This window comes from Pristis pectinata, chromosome 5, assembly GCF_009764475.1.
Source record: "Pristis pectinata isolate sPriPec2 chromosome 5, sPriPec2.1.pri, whole genome shotgun sequence".
In the NCBI taxonomy this organism is placed as follows: domain Eukaryota; kingdom Metazoa; phylum Chordata; class Chondrichthyes; order Rhinopristiformes; family Pristidae; genus Pristis; species Pristis pectinata.
Genome location: NC_067409.1, coordinates 57,311,465 through 57,338,155, shown reverse-complemented (window position 1 = coordinate 57,338,155; position 26,691 = coordinate 57,311,465). Strand labels below are relative to the sequence as shown.

The window sequence follows — 26,691 nt, the reverse complement described above, 5'->3', positions numbered from 1 at the left end:
TGAGACCACACCAGGAGTACTGTGTGTAGTTTTATTCTCCTTACCCAAAGAAAGCTATACTTCCCATAGAGGGAGCACAATAAAGGTTAGCTGATTCCTGGGATGGTGAGGCTGATGTGTGTGGAGCAATTGGGTTGACTAGGCCTGTATTCACTAGAGTTAAGGAGAGTGAGAGGGCACCTCATTAAAATGTACAAAATTCTGACAGGGCTACATGCAGGGACGATGTTTCCCCTTGCTGGGGTGTGCAGAGCTAGGAGGTCACAGTCTCAGGGTACGGGGTAAGACATTTAGGACTTAGGATGAGATGATAAGAAATTTCTTCACCCACATGGTGGGGAACCTGTGAAACACCCTGCTGGAGAAGGCTGTAGAATCTAATTTGCTGAATATAATTGAGAAGGAATAAACTGATTTCTGCACATAAAATGCATAAATGAGTGGGGAGAATGTAGGAATATAGAATTGAGATTGAGGAACAGCAGGCTTGAAGGGTTGAACGACCTACTCCTATATTTGTATGTTGCAATGAAGTGAACCGAGCAGAGTTGAACAAAAAGTGGAAATTAGAAGCAAAGTTAATGAAATCTTCCAATTTGGAGAAAGAGTAGAATAGTATTGAATAGTGCTCAAAGTACTGAAAAAGGTATGATAGTGGGCATCCCTGTGGACTGGAATAAAGAATATTCCTTGTACCTCACAAAAGGCAGGTTTGATGTGCAGTCTCCATTAGTTGTTATGATAGAGTCAATTGAGTCAAAAGAAACATGTTTGGTGAGAGAACATTCAACCAGATAGAGGAGGGTAGTGGTAGATGGAGATTGGTGAGGTCACTGTACAAGAAAGAAGCTGAAGGTCCCCGAGCCATCATGATGGTGGCCAGAGACGTTATGAATATATGTGAAGTCCATAAACTGAAAGCAAATCTGGCAGCTTCAGATCAATCAGATGTAGTCCTTCAACAGTCCACTCACTCCCTTTATACCCTGGACCAATGACTGAATGCTTGCTTGTTTTTGGAGGCGTATTATTAGTTCTCTTGCCTGAAACTACCCTGTATTTATGTTAATGTAATCTAGAGCAGAGACATTCCATGATTGCGATAGCATTAGTGTTCTCTGATGCCTGTGATAGTCAGGCTCAATCTAAGAAAACATGGTTAAAATCTGTAAACTGTAAGCTGCTTAAGTTGTGGATGTTAATAGACAAGTGAAAGAATAGTTAAGATAGGAATGTTTGCTTTCAGTGACTGGTGTATAAGGACACCCAGATTCCTTTGTACATCAACATATCCCAATCAATTGCCATTTATAGAATAGTTTGCCTTTCTGTTTTTCATTTCAAAATGGATAACTTCACATTTGTCCATGTTGTATTGCATTAGCTATTTATTTGCCCACCTGCTCAACTTGTGTAAATCACCTTAAAGCTTCCTTGCATCCTCCTCATAACTCACAATCCTGCTCTGTTTCATGTCAGAGTCTTAGACTTTTCCTTTCCCTAAACTTATATTTTTAAAACCTTGGATTCAAATGCACTAAAAATAAACAGATGGCGGTCTTTTTGATCCGTTCATCCTCCTTTAAAGATCTGCACATGTTTACATTTATCCCAGATCTCTTCCTGCATCTGTGTGGATGCTGGCTGGGGGGCAGTTTTTTCCAAACTAAAATTTGCTCACTGTTGCTAAATTTGCATTTATCCATCATATCAAGCCAGTTAATCTTGGTTCATGATGCTTCCGAGTCTTGATTCATCTCTAAGTGTTGAAATTGTGCCATGTACACTCGGGTCCCAATCATTGAACTCAATCACCATAGTTGCTGCAACTCTGAAATAAAAACATAAAATGCTAGAAGTACTCTGGTGAAGAGTCTTTAACATGAAATATTAAGTTTTTTTTCTTTCAAAATCATCAATATATGAAAAGCACTTGTCTTAGTACTGACTTCTGGGATACTCCAATGTACACTTCCTTCCAGTGTGAAAAACAGCTTTTCACTTCTACTCTCTCTGCTTCCCATCACTTAACCAATTTTCTGTTTGTGCTGCTTCTAACCCTTTTATTCCATGGGCTCTGAGCTTGATGACAAGCCTGGTGTGTGGCACTTTCTCGCAAGCATTCTTGAAGGTCCATAAGCATCATATCAAATACATTGATTCTTTCTATTACCTCATCAAAAAAGTGATAGTTGGAATATGTCAGGTTAGAGATATTTGCTGAAGAAAATTAATCTTAATATTAAGACCATTTTTTTTAAAGAGTAAACTGGTCCATGCTGACCAGGATTCTAAGCTAGAATCTAAGCTGTCAAAGCTAGTCCCATTTGCCTGCGTTTGGCCCAGATCCCTCTAAACCTTTCCTATCCTTTCCAAACCTTTTTGTTGAATTGTATGTAATTGTGCCTTTGTTACATCTGCACTGTGCATATTCTGCAGACCAGTGTGTCATGGTGTTGTCAGTTCTCTTCTGTTGCCAGATAGAAAGTGAACTGAAATGTTTTCTTGTTCCAGAGTATGGGTCTGAAGATATTAACATTCTTCCCGGAGGGTTGGCTCTTATCAGCTCTGTGAGTCAGCACTTAATATCTAAGTAATAATCGATTAGTTTCAGAAAAAAACTGTAATTGGAAGTGATTTGAAAACACATGCAGTTCATTTTCTCTTCAAGAATATTTGTCTTAATGGTAGCATGTTCACTTTTCATAAGCCAGTGCACGTGTGGTTTGGAAATTAAATAGGTTTCTTTTGCCTTAGCTGGCCTCATTTAAAAGAGAATTTGGATTCAAGGGATGTGAGCATTACCACTGACCTGAGTCTGCCACTCTGTTAATGTGAATCCAATATTGTTTCTCAATACTTTCACTTTAGTATTTGTTCTTTGATATAAAGTTCAGTTGAAAGCACATGATTTCAGATCAATCAATGGGGAGTCAAATCAATAGTTGGGGAATCTAAATAATTAATAAAAATTAATAAATCTAAATAATTAATAGAAACAGTTATATATTTTTAACAGAAAAATATCAAAACTCAGAAGTTCAAAAATGGAAATCTTATAGAGGCACCTTCATCTGTGTTGTCAAATTTTATGTTGAATGTGAGAGGTTATGCAGAGCATCTGGGATCAAACCCTGTCCACACAAGTTGACAGATGACCAGTGCACCTCCCTCAGAGCCAACAACAAACAATGAATGATTGTGGATTAAACATTCTCTGCTTTGGCTTTATACTTTAAGGTCCTTTAAGTTTTAATAAATTTAAGAAAATATTATAAACCTTATGAACCGATATAAATTTTCAGGAATGTCTTTGTTTTTTGTTTTGTTCTTTATTATTATGATTATTTGAATAAATAATAATGGAAAGTTATCACGACTTAGAAGGGAGATAAAATAAAAACTGCAGCAGCAGTTGGTTTTAATTCTGTTGAGTAATTTGCTTTAAGCAAATTCATTTCATTCTGTTTCTTTTTCCCTATCCTGTAGAGGTCTTTTGGTCCTACTGATTCACACAGTATTGTGTCTAGGCAGCCAGTTGAAACCAATGGGTATGCTGATCCTGTGCTAAGCCTGATCTAGCATAAGATGTACTAGGAGATTCCTCATTGTAAATTCCAGGGAATCTTACAGGTCCATCTTCCAGCACTGGAGTCCAGGTGAGCTCCACCAGTGGAGCATTTGGGCAGATTTGACGTTCTTAATCTATCAGTAAATTCATAATTCTGCCATGTAAATATGAGAGTGATAAGTCCCAAACTTCCTGATCTTTAAACTGGATAGATGATGGCATTTTACAAGAGCACTATTATTATTCAACAAGATGTGACACAATATAAATGGTTCCTAAAGCTTTTGTAGGAAAACTGATTCACCCTTCAGCCATAAAGAGAAAAGCAGTACAAGTCCATTGTTTAAACATGCTTATGAAAAAAAAAGCAGATAGAAATGTGATCTTTTTTGGTATTTTGCCATCTTGGCATTAAAAACTTTTATTCTTGAGACATACAATGATCTAATAATGCTCCATTGAAAGTGAAATCTATTCATTGCTCCAAAATAATATTGATTATGACAAATTTACAATCTCAAACTATTTGTTCATGTCTCCCTGCATGTTTTATCAAAATGCCTTGTATTGAACCACTCAAATTTCAAATTAAAAATTTTCGTGCTTTGCCTTCTCAACAAATAGTGTTAGGTGTTTCTTTTCCCAAACGTAAAATGTACCAAATGTTTTAAATAAAATTCAAAATGTCATTAGTTTTCTGTGAAATAGATAGTTTATGATTTTTTTTTTTGTAATTCATAGTGGGAGACAGATTAACTAGTGCCATAGTTTGAATGAACATTTGCACCATATTTTGCTCTGATATAAACCTTATTGATTGCTGCATGGGTGAACAGTGGTCTAATCACACTGCAGCTACTGCTTGATTCCTGTACATAGTTTAAAGTGAGTAGTTACACTTGTATCTATCTAAAACAGGCTGTGAACTAATACAAAATGCCTCAACTGCTCCGCAGTAATATGTGACGATTAATTGTACTTAAACAAATTTTAGGAATGTGCAGGTTTTTGTATGCTTGGAGTTTAAATTCTATTGTTTCACATTGAATATGCTTCATTTCTATTATGACAAGATAAAACCTGTTGTTTATTTCTTGTTTATGTTTTTAAGGGCCTGAAATATCCATTGCTGCCTAACCTTGCCCCCCCTGATCATCCTGGGCAGATTTTCCTGGTGGATCTAAATAACCCAACCCTGAGGGCTGTTGAATTGAGAATCAGTCGTGGGTTTGAAGTAGAATCCTTTAATCCACATGGGTTGAGCACCTACATAGAAAAAGGTATAAGTGTCATTGATTATTGTTCACTTGTGGAGAGTCGAGGGGGAACTCCAGTATGAGAAGTATCATGGATCAATAAACTGAGAACAGAAAGTCCTTGGATGGTTTTCCAATTAAATGTAGTATTTATTTTGACACTTGTTTTGTTCCATGTTGTTTGATGTTGGAACATTATTATAAGTAATGGATACTAGTTGATCAAACATTAAGTAATTAGGAAATAGTGCTGCCATCCCATGCTAAACTCCCTCCTGAATAGGCCTAAAGCTCTGTTAATCTCAATGTATTTTTTGCCATGCCGACTATGGCCACCAGTGGGATAAATTTTCTACTGAGATGCATGACAGATCTGCCCGACAGATCAGACCATAATGGAATAATTCCAGAGCAGAGGGTATAGCACAGCTCGCCAGTCAGCAGAGCACCCACTGCAGAACCTCTGCATTGTCAGGTGGGACTCCACGCTGTGTTATTGTGGAACTTCTGCAGATTTCCTGGCTTGGGTTGGAAGAGCAGCCTGCTGAATCTGCAGCAAGTCCAGCCATTGAAATCAATGGGAGGAATGGGCTACTGGGAGAAAGGTAAGGAGAGGTTTTTATTTAGTTTAAGTACTTGCTTTTAAGTAATTTTTCACCTTAAAAATTGTTTTAATTCTGTTTAACATTTTAAAATTTTACCAGCTCAAGTGAGTTTTAGTTTTCGTTTTGATATATTTCTACACGGGTGACAACACTGGAATTTATTGCCTGTCCCTAATTTCCCTGAACGGAAGAGGCAGTTAGGAGGTGACCACATTGGTGGGTTTGAAGTTGCATATAGGTGAGACTGAGTCAGCACAGCACCCTTCCTTACCTGAAAGATGAGAGTGAACCAGGTTAATCCTGTAGTTAACATGCTTACCTTCAGAAACTGGTTTCTTTTTAAAAAAAAACAACCCAGATTCATGTAATTAGTTGAATTTAAATTCCCCAGCTGGCTAGTGGGATTCAAACATACTGTACCTTTGGACGAATGGTATAGATCTCTGGCTGTGGGTTGAGTAGCTTAGTCATGGTGTTGCAGCATCCCACATTTAAATGCAAACATTTAAAATGCTGGTTTGACAGTTGAGGAGGGTGGGGCCTCACCAATGTCAATGTTCTTATAGAGTCATATAGCACCTTCAGTCCATAAGATCTGTGCTGACCTTCATGCACCCATCCAAACCAATCCTACACAAATCTAATGTTTCCTTGCATTCTCATCAACTTATCCTTCTGATTGACCTGCAACCCATCTATGCAGGGGCAGTTTATAGTGGCTAACTAACTTATCACTCAGAACATCTTCAGCATGTGGAAGGGACCAGAAGCGCTTGGGGGACACCTACAGGGAGGGCATGGTTTCTTCACATAGTCCACACCCAAGGTTGAGGTCAAAACTTGTTCTTGTCATTGCAGTTGATCATTGCATTAGGAGAGACCCTGGAATAAGTAGCTTGGAGCTGGATGTAGATGACTGATAATTTTGGGGCAGTGAGAAATCTGCCTTATTCTGTCCCACTCAGAGCAACACTTCCAACAGCGAAGGCAGCAAAGGGTTCCCATTTGCAAGTGGATATAGGAGGCTTTTAATTTCATTAAATAGGCCAATGCAAAGTTGGCCATGTAAGTCTCAACAATACCCTGCACAGCAGCAGTAAGACATCCAGAAACCTGTACTCAGATCCTCTTGCAATAAGGCCAACTTCCCTTTTGGCTTCCCAACTGCCTGTTGTACCTGAACGCTCGCTTTCAATGATCGGTGTGCCAGGGCATCCAGATCTTATTGCACCTTCTCTTTCCCTGATCTATCGCCATTCAGATTTAAATCTGTCTTTCTGTTTTCAGAACCAAAAGATTTAGCCTCCATAACCCTCCAGGGTAGAAAATTCCAGAGATCAATCACCCTCAGTGAGAAGAAATTCCTACGCTGTTTTAAATGACTGCCCCTTATCTTTATAGTGGAAAATCTTAATATCTACCCTATCATGTACCCTTAGGATCTTGTATATTTCAATAAGATTACCCCATGTTCTTCTAAATTCAAAGAATACAGATCCAAATCCTTCAGCTGTTTTTGATAGGGTAATTCCTTCATCCCGGGAATAAGCCTAATGAAGCTCTTCTCGACTGCCTCAATGCCTGTCTTAAATAAGGTGACTGAAACTACATACAGTTCTCCAGCTGCAGCTTGAGCAACATCCTGTAAAATTATAACAATATTTCTAAACTCCAGCTCCCTTGTAATAAAGACCAATATGCCACTTGCCCTCCTAGTTATTGCTGCTTCTGCTCGCTAAATTTTTGTATTTCATGCACATCTGATAAAATCCCTCTGTATTCCACTCATTTGCAGTCTCTCTCAATTCAGGTAGTAGTCTCCCTTTAGATTCCTCTTACTAAAGTGCATAACCTTGCCCTTCTCCCCATTAAACTCTGTTTGCCAGCTTTTTACCCACTCACTCACCCTATCTACATCCTGCTGCAGGGTCTAAATATCCTCATCACAGCATGCCCTCCCAGCTATTTTTGTGCCAGTGGCAAACTTGGATACCTTGCACTATGCTCTCTCCTCCAAGTCATTAATATAGATAGTAAATAATTGAGGGCAAAGACTGACCTTCGAAGCACTAGATACATCTTCCCAGCCTGAAAAAGACACATTTATTCTGACTTCTGTCTTCTATGAGATAACCAGAGAATAAAGAACAATTAAATGTGTTTGTTGCTGTAATAATGGAGAATAAAAGATGGTTGTGGTTGCTGGAAGTCAATCATCCTAGCTCCAGGATATCACTTTAGGGGTTTCTTGGAGTGGTGTTCTCAGCCCAACTACCTTCAGCTGCTTCATGAATGATCTTCCTTCATAAGGTTACAAGTGTTCACTAATGGTTGCACAGTATTCAGTCCCATTCACAACTCCTGAGCAAATGAAGCATGAGCAATACCTAGACTACATCTGAGCATTAGATGATGTGGCAGGTAATATTCATGCAATGAAAGTGCCAGGTAATGACCATCCCCAACAAGAAAGGGTCTAAATACCTACCCTTGACATTCAATGGCATTAACATCTCCAGGTCCCCCACCATCAATGTCTTGGTGCCGTCATTGACCAGAAACTCAACTGGACCAGTCACATATGTGCCATGGGCTCAAGCATAAGTTGGAGTTTGGGTGTGCTGAGGAAGTGATTCATCTCCTGAACTTTTAAATCTACACCAACCACCATCTACAATGCACAAGTCAGGAGTGTGATGAATTACTCTATTTGGCTGGATGGATGCAGCACCAACAACCCTTAAGAAGCTTGAAACTATCCAGGGTAAAGCCATCTGCTTGACTGGCATCCCATCAACCAGCCTAAATGCTCATTCCCTCCACCACTGGCTCATAGTGGCTGCAGAAATTAATAAATAAAATTTCATCTTTCTGAGTTCACAAGCAAGGTGTTTTAAATACACTGTAAATTCTTCACTGATATTCTCATAACTGCATCCAACCATGCAACAAGATTAATAAACTCCCTCATCAATGTTGAAATTTGTGTATCATCTGCATTCTCTGTCTTCATCCTTCTCTGTGTGGAGATAAGTAGAATAGGGAGTGTGTGAGTCTCTGCAGCTTGCATGGACTGAGAGCCAGGGCAATTGGACCAGCTGCATTTCTGCTTTTTTGTTGTAATTTCTGTCTTTGAGGGTGACTCTTCTGTTTGTTGCTGGTGTGCTTTGAAAATAATTTGTAAGAAATGGTGGATCTCTGCACATTCAATCCAGTAAAAGTTGTGATTGGGAAAAGTGCTTTATAAGTGCAAGTGTTCTTTCTATAAGGAACCCTAAGTATTTCATGAAACCTGGAAGGAAAGAGGAACAGGACACAGAGGTCAATTTTGCAAACCATGCTACTGAAGCATTCTGGAAGTGCAGATTGAAGAAGTAAGTTATTTCTTCAAGTGCTGTCACAAGGCCTTTTAAATTTAGTGAGAGGGTAGGTGGGATCTCTCAAATTGTTCAGTACTTTGCTTTTAACAAAAAAAACTAAATTTGCTGCAAAAGTGAATAAAGAAAAAATACACCAATGAGTAACAGTTGGCTTTTCTTCCATCTACAAAGATGCTGGTGAGCAGTTCATAAAAGAAAGGACAGTTATTAATTTTCTTGACATAAAGCCCTAAAAACTCAGTTTATTTTGTTTAAAGCCTGTTAGTAAAAACAAACTTGCAAGGTGAGATGGTGTGAGTTCTGAAGTGAAATTTAAACATGTTTAGATAAGATTTCCACATTGTAAATTGTTGTGTGAAATGGTTCTTATCGGCCTTAAGGATGAAGGACTCTGGACACGAGCTTTGGATATCAAAACTAGTTTAATTACAAAGGCAAACGTGGGGACAGAATGGATGGGAACAGATACACACTCACACACACATACACACAAGCACACAATAACCATGTATAACTTCAGGATATAATACTTCAACGCTTGACCCACACTAGGACTGGCTGGAATCTGAGTGAAACGCTCCCAAACCACGTGGTGATGCACTTGTACCAGTGATCTCTGCAGCGTTGTCTCACTACTCCTGAGGTTGTCAAAGAGGAAGGGCTAGGAGATTGCAACCCTTTTTATGGTGCTAGGAGGCTGGGTGGAGCCTCACTGAGTGATTTAAACGGGCCAATGGTTTGGGGGTCAAGGGCAAAGGTTCCTGCCACAGCCAATGGTCAGGCAAGTTCAGAGACAAAAGCTACTCTCACACCTGAAAGGTGGGTGAAGCCGCACCTTGATTGACAGTGGTATAACTTCTGATCCGAGGAGCAATGCTGTCCTCCGACCAGCGGGGGTCAGTGTTGTTACTGTCACATGACAGCCATGTGCTTTCTCACTACATAAATATATTTAGAATTTAACTCTGTTCCACAATTATTTACAGTGGCTTTTTGTCTATCCCATACTACCTCTTGCATCCTAAACCTGGACATCTTCTAAAAATCCACAGCTATTTTGTCTGCAATCCCTTTTGTCCATTCAGTTGGATCTTTTAAAAAAAACCTTCTTTGTTAAATCTGGCTTGCCTTTGAGTTATGGTAGTAGGGGAAATATTTTAGTATGGATTGAAGGTTGGTTATTGGATGGAAGACGGAGAACCAGAATAAATGGGTAATTTTCCGGGCTGGAAGGATGTATCTAGTGGGAATGTCCCAAGAATCAGATCTTGGTTCTGAATTATTTACTATTTATATTAGTGACTTGGAGGAAGGGGCAGAATGTAAGGTATCCAAACCTGTTGCATTGAGGTTTTTTGGACCCTGCAACTGGATGTAGAAAGTGTGAATGAGTGGGCAAAAACTTGGCAAATGGAGTGCAATGTGGGAAAATGTGAGAGAAATGTAAAGGCAGACTATTATCTAAATGGACAAAGATTGCAGATGAGTGAAGTACAGAGGAATCGAGGCGTTCTTGTGCATGAATTCGAAAAAAAAGCTATTAGGCAGGTGCAGAAATTAGGAAACCAAAGGGCATATTGGCCTTTATTGCAAAAGAGTTGGGAAGTATTGTTACATTGAATAGGACACTTACTCCTTACCCTCAACCTACTGTATATCCTCTAGTTTTATTCGCCTCTGATAAGGGTAAGTTTCCTGCAGTTGCTAATGTTGTTTCTTATAATTCTAGATGGTACTGTTCTTGTTTTTGTTGTGAATCATCCACAACATACCAGCACTGTGGAACTTTTTAAGTTTGAAGAAGAACAACGTAGTCTGACCCATTTAAAGACCATCCGACACGAACTTTTAAACAGGTACATCATGTGAACATAAACCAATCTGCTTTGGATTGATGGGCAAGCTGATGTGATAAGAAATATTTTATCTTTCATCTTATGATGAATCAAAAATTTATTTTGACTGAAGTATGTTTAATATACATAGCCATGCACACAATTGTTTTTATAAGTGTTGCATAGCTCATTTAAGAGTTTTGGGGAGTCCACAGCAGACATAGATTTTTATCTCATTCTTTCTCACCCTGTGGACTGCATGTGGTCCAGACAACACATTGTTGTGAATCTATCATTGTCATTTATTGCATCCAGTGCTCCTGGTGCGGCCTCCTCTACGTCAGTGAGACCCGACGCAGATTGGGGGAATCACTTCGTTGACCACCTTCGTACGTCTGCCATGCTAGCCAGGATCACCTGGTGGCAGCCATTTTAAATCCACTTCCCATTCCCACACCGACATGTCTGTCCACAGCCTCTTCTACTGCCAAGTTGAGGCTAGATGCAGATTAGAGGAACATCACCTCATATTCCGCCTTGGTAGTCTCCAACTTGACGGCATGAACATCGATTTTTCTAACTTTCAGTAACCACTCCCCTCTGGCCCCTTTTTTCCCTTATTCCACTGGCCCCATCACCACATCTCTATCCCCTCCCCCGCCCTCTTCATCTGCCCATTACTCACACAGTTCTCTTTCCGGTTCTCCTCTGCACCTCCTTCCCTTTATTCCATGGTCCACTGTCCTCTCTTATCAGATTCCATCTTCTTCAGCCCTTTGTCACTTTCTCCTATCACCTTGCAGCTTCTTGCATCATTCCCACTCTCCCCCTCCCTCTCACCTGCCTATCACCCCCCCCCCCCCCCCCCCCCCCCCCAATCTGGATCCACCTATCACCCACCAGCTCTTGTTCCACCTTCCCCCCCCCCCCCCCCACCTTTTTATACTGGCTATCTCCCCTCTTTCCAGTCCTGATGAAGGGTCTCGACCTGAAATGTTGAGTGTCCATTTCCCTCCACAGATGCTGCCTGACCCACTGAGTTCCTCCAGCATTTTGTGTGTTGCTCCAGATTTCCAGCATCTGCAGTTTCTCTTGTGAACATATTGTTGCTATCAAGATTAATTTTAACAATTAAGAAATGTTTACATTTAACATGGGTTTGGAGGTCATTTGACAGTGTAGAAATGTGGTATTACAGAATATGATTTTGTATTGTATTATGGTCAGATTACAGATACAAAACAATTTTTGCATGGGCATGATCCAAGTCATGTACTGAGAATTGTAAATGTGGCCCACAATGGCAAGTGGATTAAGAACCACTGTCTTGTCTTGAATCTATAGACACATTGTTCCATCTACTTGCATATCTCCTCCAGCTCATCTATAGTGCTTGAGCTACCATTGCCTCCTTCAGTTTTATATTGATCTGCAGATTTGACTACTTTGTATAATATCTGAATCTGAATCATTTGGTAGAAATAGATATGGTTATGACCTAAGTATTTGACTTCTGAGGCACTTCAAACAATTCATCCACAAACCTTCATTAATTCCAAATTAGTGATTTGGTTTCTTTTCCATTCTCAGTGATTACCTGAATCATCTCACCCTAGCTTTGATTTTAATTAATGGTCTTTCATATGCAACTTGTCTTTTGGAAGTTGAGAACCACCCACCCATGTGCATTGTCTTCAATATCATTGTTAGATTAGATTGAATTGAAACACTGAAACCAGCAGGAAATGGAGAGGGAGAAAATGTGGTTATGTTAGCTGTGGGCGATGGGTATTGTCAGTGGGTGAATAGTGAGCATGCTTCCATGGTTTATTCCCAGAAATAGAAAAAATCCCTCCATCGCTATTCTCTTAGTCCCCTGAATCTGCACACTAACAGTAGCATTATTGCTCAGTGAAATAACCTGTGCCTTTTAGATATTGAACACAAACTTTCTCACATCATTTCCTATCTTTTCCCAAACCATGACCCAATCACTAAATACTAAATTATCATCTCCCAGACCAACACTGCCATCATCTGCTCCATGACCACAAATCCCAATCCCATACAGACTGCTTCTTCCCAAGAACCATGAGTAAGACTGCCTGGCAGAAGGTAATTGAAAACATGCCATGGCAAAGATTATTGCAGAAAAAATGGTAAAGGAGCTAAGATATTGACATTGTACAAGATTGTTTGGCCAAAGGCAAGACTTTCAGGTTGGTAAGATGTCAGTGATTGTGCTTTAGGGATCATTACTGGGGATTGTATTTTTTACTTGGTTGAAGGGCTTGTTATATTGTTGCCAAATTTGGTGATGATACAAGGATGGGTAGAGAAGTAAGTTGTCAAAAATACATAAGGAGGCTACAAATAGATGTAGGTAGGCTGAATGGCAAAGATGTGGCGGTTGGATTATGATATTGGAATATATTAAAATTGCCCATTTTGGTAGTAAAACTAAATGTTGAAAAACATTCTGAATTGCACAAGGATCTGGGTGTCCTGATGCATGATTTGAAGAAGAATAGTATGTAGGTACAGGAAATGCTAAGGAAAGTTAACAATGTTATTGTTCATTGTTAGGGGAATTGAACATAGATGTAGAGAGGTTATGCTTCAGTTATATAAAACATTATTGAAACCTCATCTAGAATATGGATTTTCTTTTAAGGAAGGATTTTAATCCATTGGAAGCAGTTTAGAAAATACTTATCTGGTTGTGTAATGAAGCTAGACTTACATTTGCTGGAGTTTGGAAGAGTGACAGGGGACTTAATTGAAAGATCCTGAGTAGATTTGACAGGGTGAATGAGGAGAAGATGTTTCCTCTTGTGGGAGAATCTAGAGCTAGGTCTTTATTTAAAAATAAGGAGTCATCCATTTAAGAGAGATGAGGGATTTTTTTCTGTAAGGGTTATGAATCTTTGTAACTCTTTTCCATGAAAGGGGTGGGGAGGGTGTAGGAAGGAGAATCTTTGAATATTTTTAAGGCAGAGGTGGATAGATTGTTGAAAATAAAAAAAAAACTGCAGATGCTGTAAACCTAAAATAAAACAGAAAATGCTGGAAATGCTCAACAGGTCAAGCAGCATCTGTGGAAAGAGGAATAGTTAATGTTTTGAGTTGAAGATCCTGTGTCAGGTAGGTTATTTGATAAGAAAGGGATGAAAGGTTATCATGGGTGGATGGGATTGTGGAGTTGAGGATACAAATAAATCAGGTTTGATCTTATTAAAAGTTGAGCAAACCTGGGGACCCATGACCTACTCCTGCTTTTGATTTGTATGTTCATATATGAGCCTATTCTTAGAGTCATTGAGTCAACTTTTTCTTACCCTACTTGTGTAAGTCTAGTCTGCCATGCAGGTCCCACCATTGTACCATTAACAATACATTACAGAGACCAAGAAGCTTAATATGCTGGTAACTGCCACCATTAAGCCATTTCGACTCATCCTATCACAGACATTCCTTCTGTTACACATGTCCCTCCACCACCTTCTCTCCTACTAAAAAGCAACTTGTCCCTCTCTTTCCCGTTTCTGACAAAAGGTGAGTACAAAGGGAGTGCGGGCAATGGGACTCCAGTGAGTATAAAGGGAGGTCGGGTAAAGGGGCTCCAGTGGGAAATGGAGCCCTAGTGTGTTGAAAGGGAGGGTGGGAAACATCACCTGGTGAGCCAGATGGTGAAAGACCAGAATTTCAGAATAATGGGTTGGCAGATTTTTGGAGTTTTAATGTGGTAATTGATTGCCAGACCAAAAATGAGCCATTTATCCCTGCTTTGTTTTCTGTTGGTTAGTCAATCCCCTGCCCATGCCAATATATTATTCCCAATTCCATGTGCATGTACCCTGTGCAATCAGCTCGTATGTGGCACCTACTGGAAATCCACAAACATTACAACTACTTGTTCACCTTTATCCATCCTATTTGTTACATCCTCAAAGACCTCCAGCATATTTATCATTCATGATTTCCCTTTCGTAAAACCATGTTTATGCTATAGTTTATGCTAAATGCCCTGCTGTTACCTGCTTAATACTGAATTCCAGTATCTTCCCATTGAGAGATGCTGGGCCATCTAGTTTGTAGCTTCCTGTTTTCTGTTATCTTCATTTCTTGAATAGTGACATTACATTTGTGGTTTCCCTGTCCTCTGGGACCTCTTCAGAATCTTAGGGAATTTTGGTAGATTAGCACCAAAGTATCTCTGCAGCCACATCTTTTAAGACCCAATAATGAAGCTATTGGGTCCAGGGGAATTGATGATTTTAACCCCATTAGATTGCCTGGTAATTTTTTTTCACCATTAAATAGAACATAGAACACTACAGCACAGTACAGGCCCTTCAGTCCACAATGTTGTGCCAACATTTATCCTGCTCTAAGATCTATATAGCCCTTCTCTCCAACATAGCCCCTATTTTTCTATCATTCATGTGTCTACCTAAGATTCTCTTAAATGTCCCTAATGTATCTGCCCCCACAACCTCTGCAGGCAGTGCGTTCCATGCACCCACCACCTTCTGTGTAAAAACAAAACTTACCCCTGACATTCCCCTCATACCTTCCTCCAATCACCTTAAAATTAAGTCCCCTCATGTTAGTCATTGTCGCACTGGGAAAAAGTCTCTGACTGTCCATTCAATCTATGCCTCTTATCATCTTGTACACCTCTATCAAGTCACTTCTCATCCTCCTTCTCTCCAAAGAGAAAAGCCCTAGCTCACTCAACCTATCCTCATAAGACATGCTCTCCAATCCAGGCAGCATCCTGGTAAATCTCCTCTGCACCCTCTCTAAAGCTTCCACACCCTTCCTATAATGAGGCGACGAGAACTGAACATGATACTCCAAGTGCGGTCTGACCAGAGTTCTATAGAGCTGCAACATTTCCTCGCGGCTCTTGAACTCAATCCCCCGACTAATGAAGGCCAACACTCCATATGCCTTCTTAACAACCCTATCAACCTGTGCAGCAACCTTGAGGGATCTATGGACGTGGACCCTAAGATCCCTCTGTTCCTCCACACTGCTAAGAGTCCTTCCATTAACCCTGTATTCTGCTTTCAAATTCGATCTCCCGAAGTGTATCACTTCATACTTTTCTGAGTTGAACTCCACCTGCCACTTCTCAGCCCAGCTCTGCATTCTGTCAATATCCTGTTGTAATCTGCAGCAACCTTCTACACTATCCACAACACCACCAACCTTTGTATCATCAGCAAACTTACTAACCCACCCTTCCACATCCTCATTCAAGTCACTTATAAAAATCACAAAGAGCAGGGGTCCCAGAACAGAGCCCTGCGGAACACCACTGGTTACCGACCTCCAGGCAGAATACGCTCCATCTACCGCCACCCTCTGTCTTCTATGGGCGAGCCAATTCTGAATCCACACAGCCAAGTTTTCCTGGATCCTGTGCCTCCTGACTTTCTGAATAAGTCCTCATGGGAACCTTATCAAATGCCTTACTAAAATCCATGTATACCACATCCACTGCTCTACCTTTGTCAATGTGCTTTGTCACATCCTCAAAGAATTCAATCAGGCTCGTGAGGCACGATCTGCCCCTCACAAAGCCATGCTGACTGTCCTTAATCAGCCTGTGGTTCTCTAAATGCCCAAAAATCCTGTCTCTAAGAATCTTCTCCAGTAACTTGCTGACCACTGAAGTAAGACTCACTGGTCTGTAATTCCCAGGGTTATCCCTAATCCCTTTCTTAAACAAAGGAACAACATTTGCCACCCTCCAATCATCTGGCACTACTCCTGAGGCCAGTGAGGATGCAAAGATCGTCGCCAAAGGCAGAGCAATCTCTTCCCTGGATTCTCTTCCTTGGATATATCCTGTCCCGCCCCGGTGACATATCTATCCTAATGTTTTTCAATTGTTCCAGCACATCCTCTTTCCTCATGTTGACATGCCCTAGCATATCAGTCTGTCGTGCACCATCCTCACAAACATCAAGGTCTTTCTCGCTGGTGAATACTGAAGCAAGGTATCCATTAAGGATCTCCCCTACCTCTTCCAACTCCAAGTACATGTTTCCTCTTTTATCCCTGATCAGTCCTACCGTCATTCTAGTCATACTCTTATTCTTCACATACGTGTAGAACGCCTTGGCGTTTTCCTTGATCTTATTTGCCAAGGACCTCTCATGCCCCCTTCTAGCTCTCCTAAGTCCATTCTTAAGCTCCCTCCTGGCTAGCTTGTAACTCTCCAGAGCCCTGTCTGATCCATGCTTTCTAAACCTCAGGTAAGCTTCTTTCTTCCTCTTGACAAGATATTCTACCTCTCTTGTCAACCACGGTTCCTTCCGCCTACCATCCTTACCCTGCCTCAGTGGGAGAAATCTATCCAGAGCCCCATGCAAGTATTCCTTAAACAACCTCCACATTTCTGCTGTGCACTTGCCCAAGAACATCTGTTCCCAATTTACGCTCCCAAGTTCCTGCCTAATAGCATCATAATTCCCCCTCCCCCAGTTAAATACTTCCCCATATGGTCTGCTCCTATCCCTCTCCAAGGCTATGGTAAAGGTCAAGGAGTTATGGTCACTATCCCCAAAATGCTCTCCCACCGAGAGATCTGAAACCTGATCAGGCTCATTGCCTAGTATCAGGTCCAGTATAGTCTCTTCTCTAGTCCTCTAGTATAGCCTGTCCACATAGTGTGTCAGGAATCCTTCCTGTACACACCGAACAAACTCCGTCCCATCTAACCCCTTTACACTAAGGAGGTGCCAATCAATATTAGGGAAGTTGAAATCACCCATGACAACAACCCTGTTATTTTTGCACCTCTCCAAAATCTGCCTCCTGATCTGGTCCTCAGCATCTCTGCTGCTATTGGGGGGGTCTGTAGAATACTCCCAATAGAGTGATCGCTCCCTTCCTGTTTCTGACTTCCACCCACACTGACTCAGTGGACGATTCCTCCAGGACATCCTCCCTTTCTACAGCCGTGACACTGTTCCTGATCAGCAAAGCCACTCTCCACACCTCAGTAACCTCCGTCCCTGTCCCTTTCGAAACATCTAAATTCCGGAATATCCAGCAGCCATTCCTGCCCTTGCGACATCCAAGTCTCTGTAATGGCCACCACATCATAGTTCCATGTACTTACCCATGCTCTAAGTTCTTCAGCCTTGTTCCTGATACTTCTCTCATTAAAGTAGACACACTTCAGCCAATCCAACTGACTGCAATTTTGCCCTTTCAACTGCCTATCCTTCCTAACAGTCTTTCTACACTCTGCCTCTACTTGTACACTAAATGAACCAAGCTCTGACCTATCACTCTGGTTCCCATACCCCTGCCAAACTAGTTTAAACTCCCCCCAACAGTTCTAGCAAACCTGCCTGCAAGAATATTGGTCTCCCTCCAGTTCAGGTGTAACCCGTCCCTTTTGTACAGGTCCTACCTTCCCCAGAAGAGATCCCAATGTCAATAAATCTGAAACCCTGCCCCCTGCACCAATTTCTCAGCCACACATTCATCTGTCAAATCATCCTATTCTTACCCTCACTGGCACGTGGCACAGGCAGCAATCCAGAGATTACTACCCTTGAGGTCCTGCTTTTCAGCTTCCTACCTAGCTCCCTATATTTCCTCTTCAGGACTCATCTCTTTTCCTACCTATGTTATTGGTACCAATATGTACCACGACCTCTGGCCCTTCAGAATCCTGTGGACCCGATTCGAGACATCCCTGACCCTGGCACCGGGGAGGCAACATACCATCCGGGAGTCTCTTTCACATCCACAGAATCTCCTGTCTGCCCCCTGACAGACCTAAAATAAGATAGGTTATTTTAACTATCTCCGTCCTTGTAGGCCCCTTGATTATTGATTACTATTGAGATGTTTTTAGTGTCTTGTGCCTTAAAGATTGATCCAAAATGGTTATTTAGATTCTCTACTATTTCTTTGTTAATTACCAAGGCCCATCCTCAAAGAAACCAACAGTTACTTTAGTTACTCCCTTCCCTATTGAAGCTGTTGCTACTTGTCTTTATTTTATTTTCTAGTCTACTTTCAAACTCTCTTTATTTCAGTGGTTGGGAAATTATTCCTACCCTTTCGTCCTACCCTTTAGTCTATCTTCCCAGCTCACTTTAGCCGTCTTTGTTCTCATAGCATTGTACTTGAATTTATATAAGTTGAGAGTTCTAGTTTCAGATTTCTTGTCCCCAAACTGAATTTGAAATTTTACCATGTTATGATCACTGTTTCCTAGGGGATACTTTTTATAACATCATCAATTAATCCTGTCTGATTACGCACTACCAGATCTAAAATAACCTGTACCTTGCTTAGTTGCTCAGATATTGCTCCACAAAACCTTCCCGAATACACTTTGTGAATTTGTCCTCAAGGCTACCCTTGCCAATTTGATTTATCCAATTGATATGATGATTAAAATTGTCCTTGATAATTGCAGCATTTCTTACAAGCCCCCATTATTTCTTGAGTTATATTCTGTCCTGCAGTGGGTTTATTGTAAGGGGGCTGATATACTGTTCCCTTCTGTGAATAGTGGTATAAAAGCAACAGATTTAAGAAAGGGCACGGGTATATGTAGGTAGAAGACAGGAGGCAAGCAGGGCAGTGTTTAGAGTAGTCAAGACCAGAGTTACAATAAGCCATTTATTTTACTGGATATGGAAGGAAATAGCTCTGTGTTTTTAACTGCATCTTTTTAAGATGCTTTATCTTTAATTTGATACTTCATAGTTTTCATTTAATCTTTGAATTAAATATTACATTTAAAGTGTGGTTTATTCTAATTGGATGCAAAGCAATGCACATTATTTGAGCATTTTGACCTAAACAGAAAATGACCTATAAATGATGTCTGCTGGCAGCACTTAAAAGGTTAGTAGAACAGAAGGTTCTAATATCTGTTCCATTCCTGCACATTATAGCACTCCTTGCAGCAATGTAGATATGACATTGTAATAGGTTTTTGAGAGTGATTTTGCAGATTAGTATACAAAATATTACAAAGCCAACGTGGAACAAATGAAAACATTTTAATAATTCATGGGTTTCCTTCTGTTTTACTCTTCTAGTGTGAATGATATCATAGCAGTGAGTTCTCAGAGCTTCTATGCCACCAATGACCATTATTACTCTTCTACTTACCTGAGGATCTTGGAGGATTGCTTTGGCTTTCAATGGGGCAATGTTGTTTACTACAGTCCTACTGAGGTAAAACAAGTTGCAACAGGATATGGTTTTCCCAATGGGATTGATATTTCTACTGATGGAAAGTGAGTACATTTTGTTTGGTTGTTACTGACTGTTATAGTGTTGCTCTTAACATTGTGTTTTTCTGAATGTAGGATTAATTTTTTTAGGTTTGATTTTTAATCAGACAAATGAAGTCTGTGTTTTTAATCTCACTTGATGCAAACTTTCTCTTGCTTGAAAGTGAATAATGGGTTGCAAAATTTGCATTGTGTTTCTTAGAATTGTCGACAAAAGCACTCTGTTTAATCACTTTAAATTAACTTTAGAGTCATGTATTAGTAATTTAAAGTTGATTCATTTTCAAGATGTTTCTTGATTATCATATACAGCAAACAAAGTCATTGACCACTAAAATTAGTTTTTAGTGAGTCTAGCCAATTGTATAGTACAAGAAAAACACACTTTCTCCCTTTGCTTTTCTCTAAAATTGCGAATTTCATATTATCCTGCAACCAAAGATCACTTTAGCAGGAGCAACTTTTTTCTTCTCATTGCCTTAAATTACTCTCCATGCCTCCATGTAACCTCCACAATTCTTCCAACCTAGTGCACTACATCTGGTGTTCGCACTGGAGAAAGTTACTATAGATTGGGCGACACATTTCGGAGTGCCCGTGCTCAGTCCACAGAGTGACCCTGAACTTTCTGTTGACTGCTGTTTTAATTCCCACTCCCACTTTCACCTATCTGTATGTGCTGTTATAATGATGCCCAAGGTAAATTTGAGGAACAGCATCCCATCTTCCATCTGGGCACACTCTAGATTTGATATCAAATTCAACAACTTCAGTAACTTGCTTTGTCTGGCTATCAGAACTGGACAGATCACTTGTAATATTGGTTCCACAGCCTGATCTGCAGGGCATGTCCTTCAGCTCTGCATTTTGCACATTTACATTCCTTTGTGTCTCTCACTCTAGTAGCCTTCATCTCATAGCTTTTTTGTTCCTTTCTTCAGATTTTCTGTCTCTAATTGCTCCAATTAAATGGTCAACTGGATGACTTAATTTATAGTTTATCGCCATGACAATCCTGGCCTCACCCTATAAAATATATGCTCCTTGTTTTATCCATCCCTTTCCCACCTTCCCAACAAATTACAACCTTTGTTTTTTCTCTTTCCCAGTACTGGTGAAGGGTCTTTGCACAGAAACTGCCTGGTCTGTGGGGTGTTTCCAGAGTTTTCTTTTTCAGTTTTTGTTTCAGATTTCCAGCATCTGCATTTTCTGATTTCCATTGTACCGCCATTGAATGTCGACGGTACTTGACAGAATAATTACTATGAAACAGAGTGGCTTGATAGTGACTATGAATTGAAGGGTCTTGATCTGAAACGTTGACTGTCCATTTCCTTCCACTAATGTTGCCTGACCTGCTGAGTTCCTCCAGTAGTTTGTTTTTTTTGCTCCAAATTCCAGCATCTGCTGTCTTTTGCATCTCCACTATAAATTCTGTGTTATTTTCTTTTGTGAGCAGAAACCAGGTACGTCTCCAAACTGCCACAAACACACCTTGCATTCAGTATTCTGGCTAGTTGCTTGCTGTAGCTTTACTACAGCCTTAACATTACTATTACCAAGTACAGTTGTCCCTTTCCAAACCAAATAATCTTCCAAAGTATTTTATAAAACAATTAATTATACAACTAGTCTGTGCACAAAACTGAAATTGTAGAGTGACACAGCACAGGAGGAGAACAACAGCCTATCAAATTCATTCTGGTTCTCTGTAAGGGTTTTCCTATTAACCTCACTCCCAGCTCTTAGAAGCTGGTAAACTTTTCCCCTTCGTGTAACTAATTCCTTTCTGAAAGTTGCTGTTGCATCTTTTCCACCATTCTTTCGGGCAATGCATTCGCAGATCATCATCCTTCATTGTCAGCACTGATGTTTTTGCCAGTCATCTTGAAATGCCTATCCTCTGGTCATTCGGACACTGTAAATAGTAATTGATCTTCAATTCTGTCTTTTAGCCTTTTATCTCTGCTCAAAAATAAACAATTTCAATTTCAGGAATCTCTCAAAGTAACTGAAGTACAGATCTAGTAAATCTTTTCACTCCTTGACCACCTTGATAATATTCGTGAAGTGTTCACAATCCTGAAACTGGGGCCTAATCTGTATTTGGAAAAGGGTTTAGCATAACTTTGCTTTTGTACCCTGCTGTTTATAAAGTTAAGGAACCTATATGCCTTTTTATTTTCAAGAAGCATTCTCTAATCCTATACTTCCAACACACAGAATCATGGAAAGTTTGCAACACAGAAAGAGGCTATTCAACCCAAAGTATCTATGCTGGTCAAAAATAAACTAGCCAACCCAATCCCATTTTCCAGTACTTAGTTAGTGGCCCTGCAGGACACTGCTCTTTAAGTGCACATTCAATTATTTATTTAAATTTGATGAGTCTCTACTACCCTTCCAGGCAGTAAATTCAGACCCATATCAGCCTTTGGCTTTTTTTTCTTATCTCCCTCTAATCCTTCTAGCATTAAACATATGCCACCTTGTTTGTGACCTCTCTGCTGAGCAAAATAGGCACTTCCTATTCCCTGTGAGTAATATGCTAATTCTACAGTATTCTGTTCTTCAATATGGTAGGTTAATTGGCTTCTTAGTATAAGTAAGTGGCAAATTAAACAAAGGGGAATTGATGAACATGTGAGAGAGAATAAATGCTACTTGTGAGGGTTTAAACTAGTTTGGTAGGGGGATAGGAACCAGAGGTCCAGGTCAGAAAATAGAAGGATTGAGTGGAAGGTAAATGTCATGACCAGGAAGTCTGTAAGGAAGAACAGGCAGGAGCAAGGTAATAGACACAACGGGACAGACAGATTAAAGTGTGTTTATTTTATGAGTATTGGGGGTAAGGGTGATGAACTTAGAGCATGGATCAGTACATAGCACTATGATGTTGTGGCCATTATAGAGGCTTGGTTGAGAGAGGGACAGGACGATGCATGTTGTTCCAGTGTTTTGATATTTTAGGAAAGGTAGAGAGGAAGGTAAAAGGGGGGAGGGGGGGAGTTGCACTATTAATCAGGGACAATATCATAGCTGCATTCAGATGGGACATAATGGAGGGCTCATCTACTGAGTCTATATAGGCAGAACTCAAAAATAAGAAAGCTGCAATCGCTCTGATGGGATTATACTACAGACCCCCTAATAGCCACTGGGACATCGAGGAACATATATGCAAGCAGATTAGGGAAAGGTGTAAAAACAACAGGGTTTTTGTCATGGGTGACTTCAACTTCCCTAATGTAGACTGGGACCTCCTTAGTGCAAGAGGTTTCGACGGGGCAGAATTTGTTAGGTACATCCAGGAGGGATTCTTAAATCAGTATGTAGATATTCCAAAGAGACGAGGGGCCATACTGGACCTGGTGTTGGGAAATGCATCTGGCCAGGTGACTGACCTTTCAGTGGGAGAACATTTAGGGAACAGTGACCACAACTCCTTAAGTTTTAAGATAGGCTATAGAAAAGGATAAGTATGGACCTTGTGAGAGAGTATTAAATTGGAGCAGAGCAAATTACAAGAATATTAGGCAGGAACTAGAGAGAGTTAATTAGGAACAGCTGTTTTTGGGCAAGTCCACATCTGATATGTGGAGGGTGTTTAAATACCAACTGCACAGAATACAGGACAGGAATGTTCCAGTAAGAAGGAAGGACAAGGAAGGCAAGGTAAGGGAACCTTGGATGTCGAGTGAGATGGTGAATTTAATCAAGAAGAAAAAGAAAGCATATGTAAGGTTCAGGAAGCTAAAATCAAACGGACCCCTTATAAAGAAGCTGGAAAAGAACTCAATAATTAGGAGAGCCAGAAGGGGCCATGAAAAGTTTTGGCAAGTAGGATTATAAAGAGAATCCTGAAGCATTCTATACATATATCAATAGCAAGAGGGTAACTAGGGAGTGGGTAGGACTACTCAAGAATAAAGGAGGGAACATGTAATTGGAAGCGAAAGATGTGGATGAGGTCATAAATTAATACTTTGCATCAGTATTTACCAAGGAGAAGGACATGGAGGAAAATGAGATCAGTGTGGAGCGTGCTAATATGCTAGGGCATTTTGAGATAAAGAAGGAGGTAGTGTTGGGTCTCTTAAAGAACATTAAGGTGGATGAGTCCCCAGGACCTGATGGGATATACCCCAGGTTATTGAGAGAGGCAAGAGATGAGATCGCTGGGGCCTTGACCAAGATCATTGTGTCCTGTCTGGCCATAGGTGAGGTCCCAGAGGACTGGCAAGTAGCTAATGCTGTTCCATTATGCAAGAAGGGAAATAGGGATAATCCTGGAAACTGTAGACCAGTGAGTCTCTTGTCAGTGGTAGGGAAGCTATTAGAGATGATTCTTAGCGACAGCATTTATGAGCATTTGGAAAATAATGGCATAATTAGGGACAGTCAGCATGCCTTTGTGCGGGGCAAGTCATGTCTTACAAACTTGATTGAGTTTTTCGAAGAGGTGACAAAAGTGATTGATGAAGGTAGAGCTGTGGATGTTGTCTACATAGATTTTAGTAAGGGGTTTGACAAGGTCCCTCATGGGAGACTCATCCAGAAGATTAAGATGCATTGGATTCACAGTGACTTCGTTGTTTGGATTCAGAATTGGCTTGCCCATAGAGGACAGAGGTAGTGGTCGATGGGACTTATTCTGGCTGCAGGTCAGTGACTAGTGGTGTTCTGCAGGGATCCATACTGGGACTTCAGCTGTCTGCGATATATATATATATATAAATGACCTGGATTAAAATGTAGATGGGTGGATGAGTAAATTTGCAGATGATACAAAGATTGGTGGTGTTGTGGATAGTGTTGAAGACTGCCAAAGGATACAGTGGGATATGTCAGATCTGCATTGAAAAATAGCAGATGGAGTTTAATCCGGCCAAATGTGAGGTGTTGCACTTTGGAAGATCAAATGTAAAGGGATAGTACACTTAATGGCAAGACCCTGACAGTGTTGATGTACAAAGGGATCTTGGGATCCATGTCCATAGCTCCCTGAAAGTGGCTGCACAGGTTGATGGGGTGGTAAAGAAGGCATATGGCATGCTTGCCTTTATTAGTCAAGGTACTGAGTTCAAGAGTCGGAAGTTATGTTGCAGCTTTATAAGACTCTAGTTAGGCTGCCTCTGGTGTATTGCATTCAGTTCTGTTCACCCCATTAAAGGAAGGATGTGGAGGCTTCAGAGAGAGTGAAGAAGAGGTTTATAAGGATGGTGCCTGGATTAGAGGGCATGTTCTATGAGGATAGGCTGGACAAACTTGGGTTGTTTTCTCTGGAGCAGCAGAGGCTGAGGGGAGATCTGATAGAGGTTTATAAGATTATGAGGGGCATAGATAGAATAGCCAGCTGGTATCTTTTTCCCAGGGTTAAAATGTCTAATACCAGAGGGCATTAAGATAAGAGGGGGTAAGTTCAAAGGAGATTTACAGGGCAAGTTCTTTTACACAGAGAGTGGTGGGTGCCTGGAATGCACTGCCGGGGGTGGTGGTGGAGGCAGATACGATAGAGGTATTTAGGAGGCTTTTAGATAGGCACATGAATGTGCAAAGAATGGAGGATATGGACATTGTGTGGGCAGAAGGGATTAGTTTAGTTAGGCATTTAATTACTAATTTAATTAGTTTGGCACAACATTGTGAGCCGAAGGGCCTGTTCCTGTGCTGTACTGTTCTATATTCTAAGTTACAAGACTACAGGGAAAATAAGATGAGGGGAATGGGACTAATAGGATTGCTCTGTTGGGAGCCAGCATAGATCTAGTGGGCTGAATGGCCTCCTTTGTCATAATAAGAAAGTTTAATAATTCTGTGAGTTGCTGCTTATAATATAAAATGTAATCAGTTTCAAAATTATCAACATTCTTTGAAAAGTTCCCAAAATTACAAGTGATATTCCAAATGTGGCCTCAATATTGAATTATACAAGATTGTAAAATTCATTTGAATTGTCATTTCCCTTGTAGTGCATCCCAATGTATGATTAGGCTTGTTTAGAATACACATTGATTAGTTAGTTAACATGAATATTTGGGAATTTATCCCAATCACCATCCATCCATTGGCTTCCTTCTCAATCAAATTAATCTCTTTGTAAATGAGCTGGAGTAAGTCTTAGGATCTAATTTGCATGATTTATAAATGAATATTGTTCCATTGTGTGAGTGCTGGCTTTTTGCAAATATAACCCACAACTATTGCCTATTTCTTCAAATACCCTCTAATATGTGAAATATTTATCTTCTATTCCCTTAAAATGCACAGTAATTCCTTGATTTATGAATTTTTACTATCATGTCATTGACACTTTATGGTGTGTGCCATATATTTACCAATCTACATTTTACTATATGAATAATGTGCCCCACTCTGTATGTAGAAATATACTCTACCAAAAGTCCATGATGCATTTCACCCAGTCTTTTGGCTTTGCAAACCTTTCTCTTAGAAGGCATCTTGGAGTTCCTCCAGGGCTTCTCCATCTATTTTGGGTGTTCGGAGTTTCTGCAACATCTCTGCTTAGGTTTTACATTTTGATGGAGGAAAAGCTTCCATTAAAATTCACCATCCTTGAATTACAATACTTTTCCTTTAACTACAAGTTCCCTTCCCTGATGTTTTCTTTATGATTGTAAGCTTCATCTTTATGATCATCTTCATTACCATATGCTTCATATTATCCCTTAAGGTCAGATGGCTTAACCATTGGTTAATACAACTTTATTATTAATCTACTTTTCAAATCTATGGTTTT

The 26,691-nt window shown here is 40.3% G+C and overlaps 1 protein-coding gene across 1 annotated transcript in view; it reads left to right on the top strand.

Moving 5' to 3' along the window:
- LOC127570555 (serum paraoxonase/arylesterase 2-like) overlaps positions 1–26,691 on the top strand; it is a 46,616-nt gene that overhangs the window by 1,805 nt on the left and 18,120 nt on the right. Inside the window, exons 3-6 of the mRNA XM_052016217.1 lie at positions 2,515–2,570; positions 4,683–4,851; positions 10,542–10,668; positions 19,734–19,934. Of these exons, the coding sequence (XP_051872177.1) occupies positions 2,515–2,570; positions 4,683–4,851; positions 10,542–10,668; positions 19,734–19,934 (553 nt within the window). The remainder of the gene's footprint in view (positions 1–2,514; positions 2,571–4,682; positions 4,852–10,541; positions 10,669–19,733; positions 19,935–26,691) is intronic.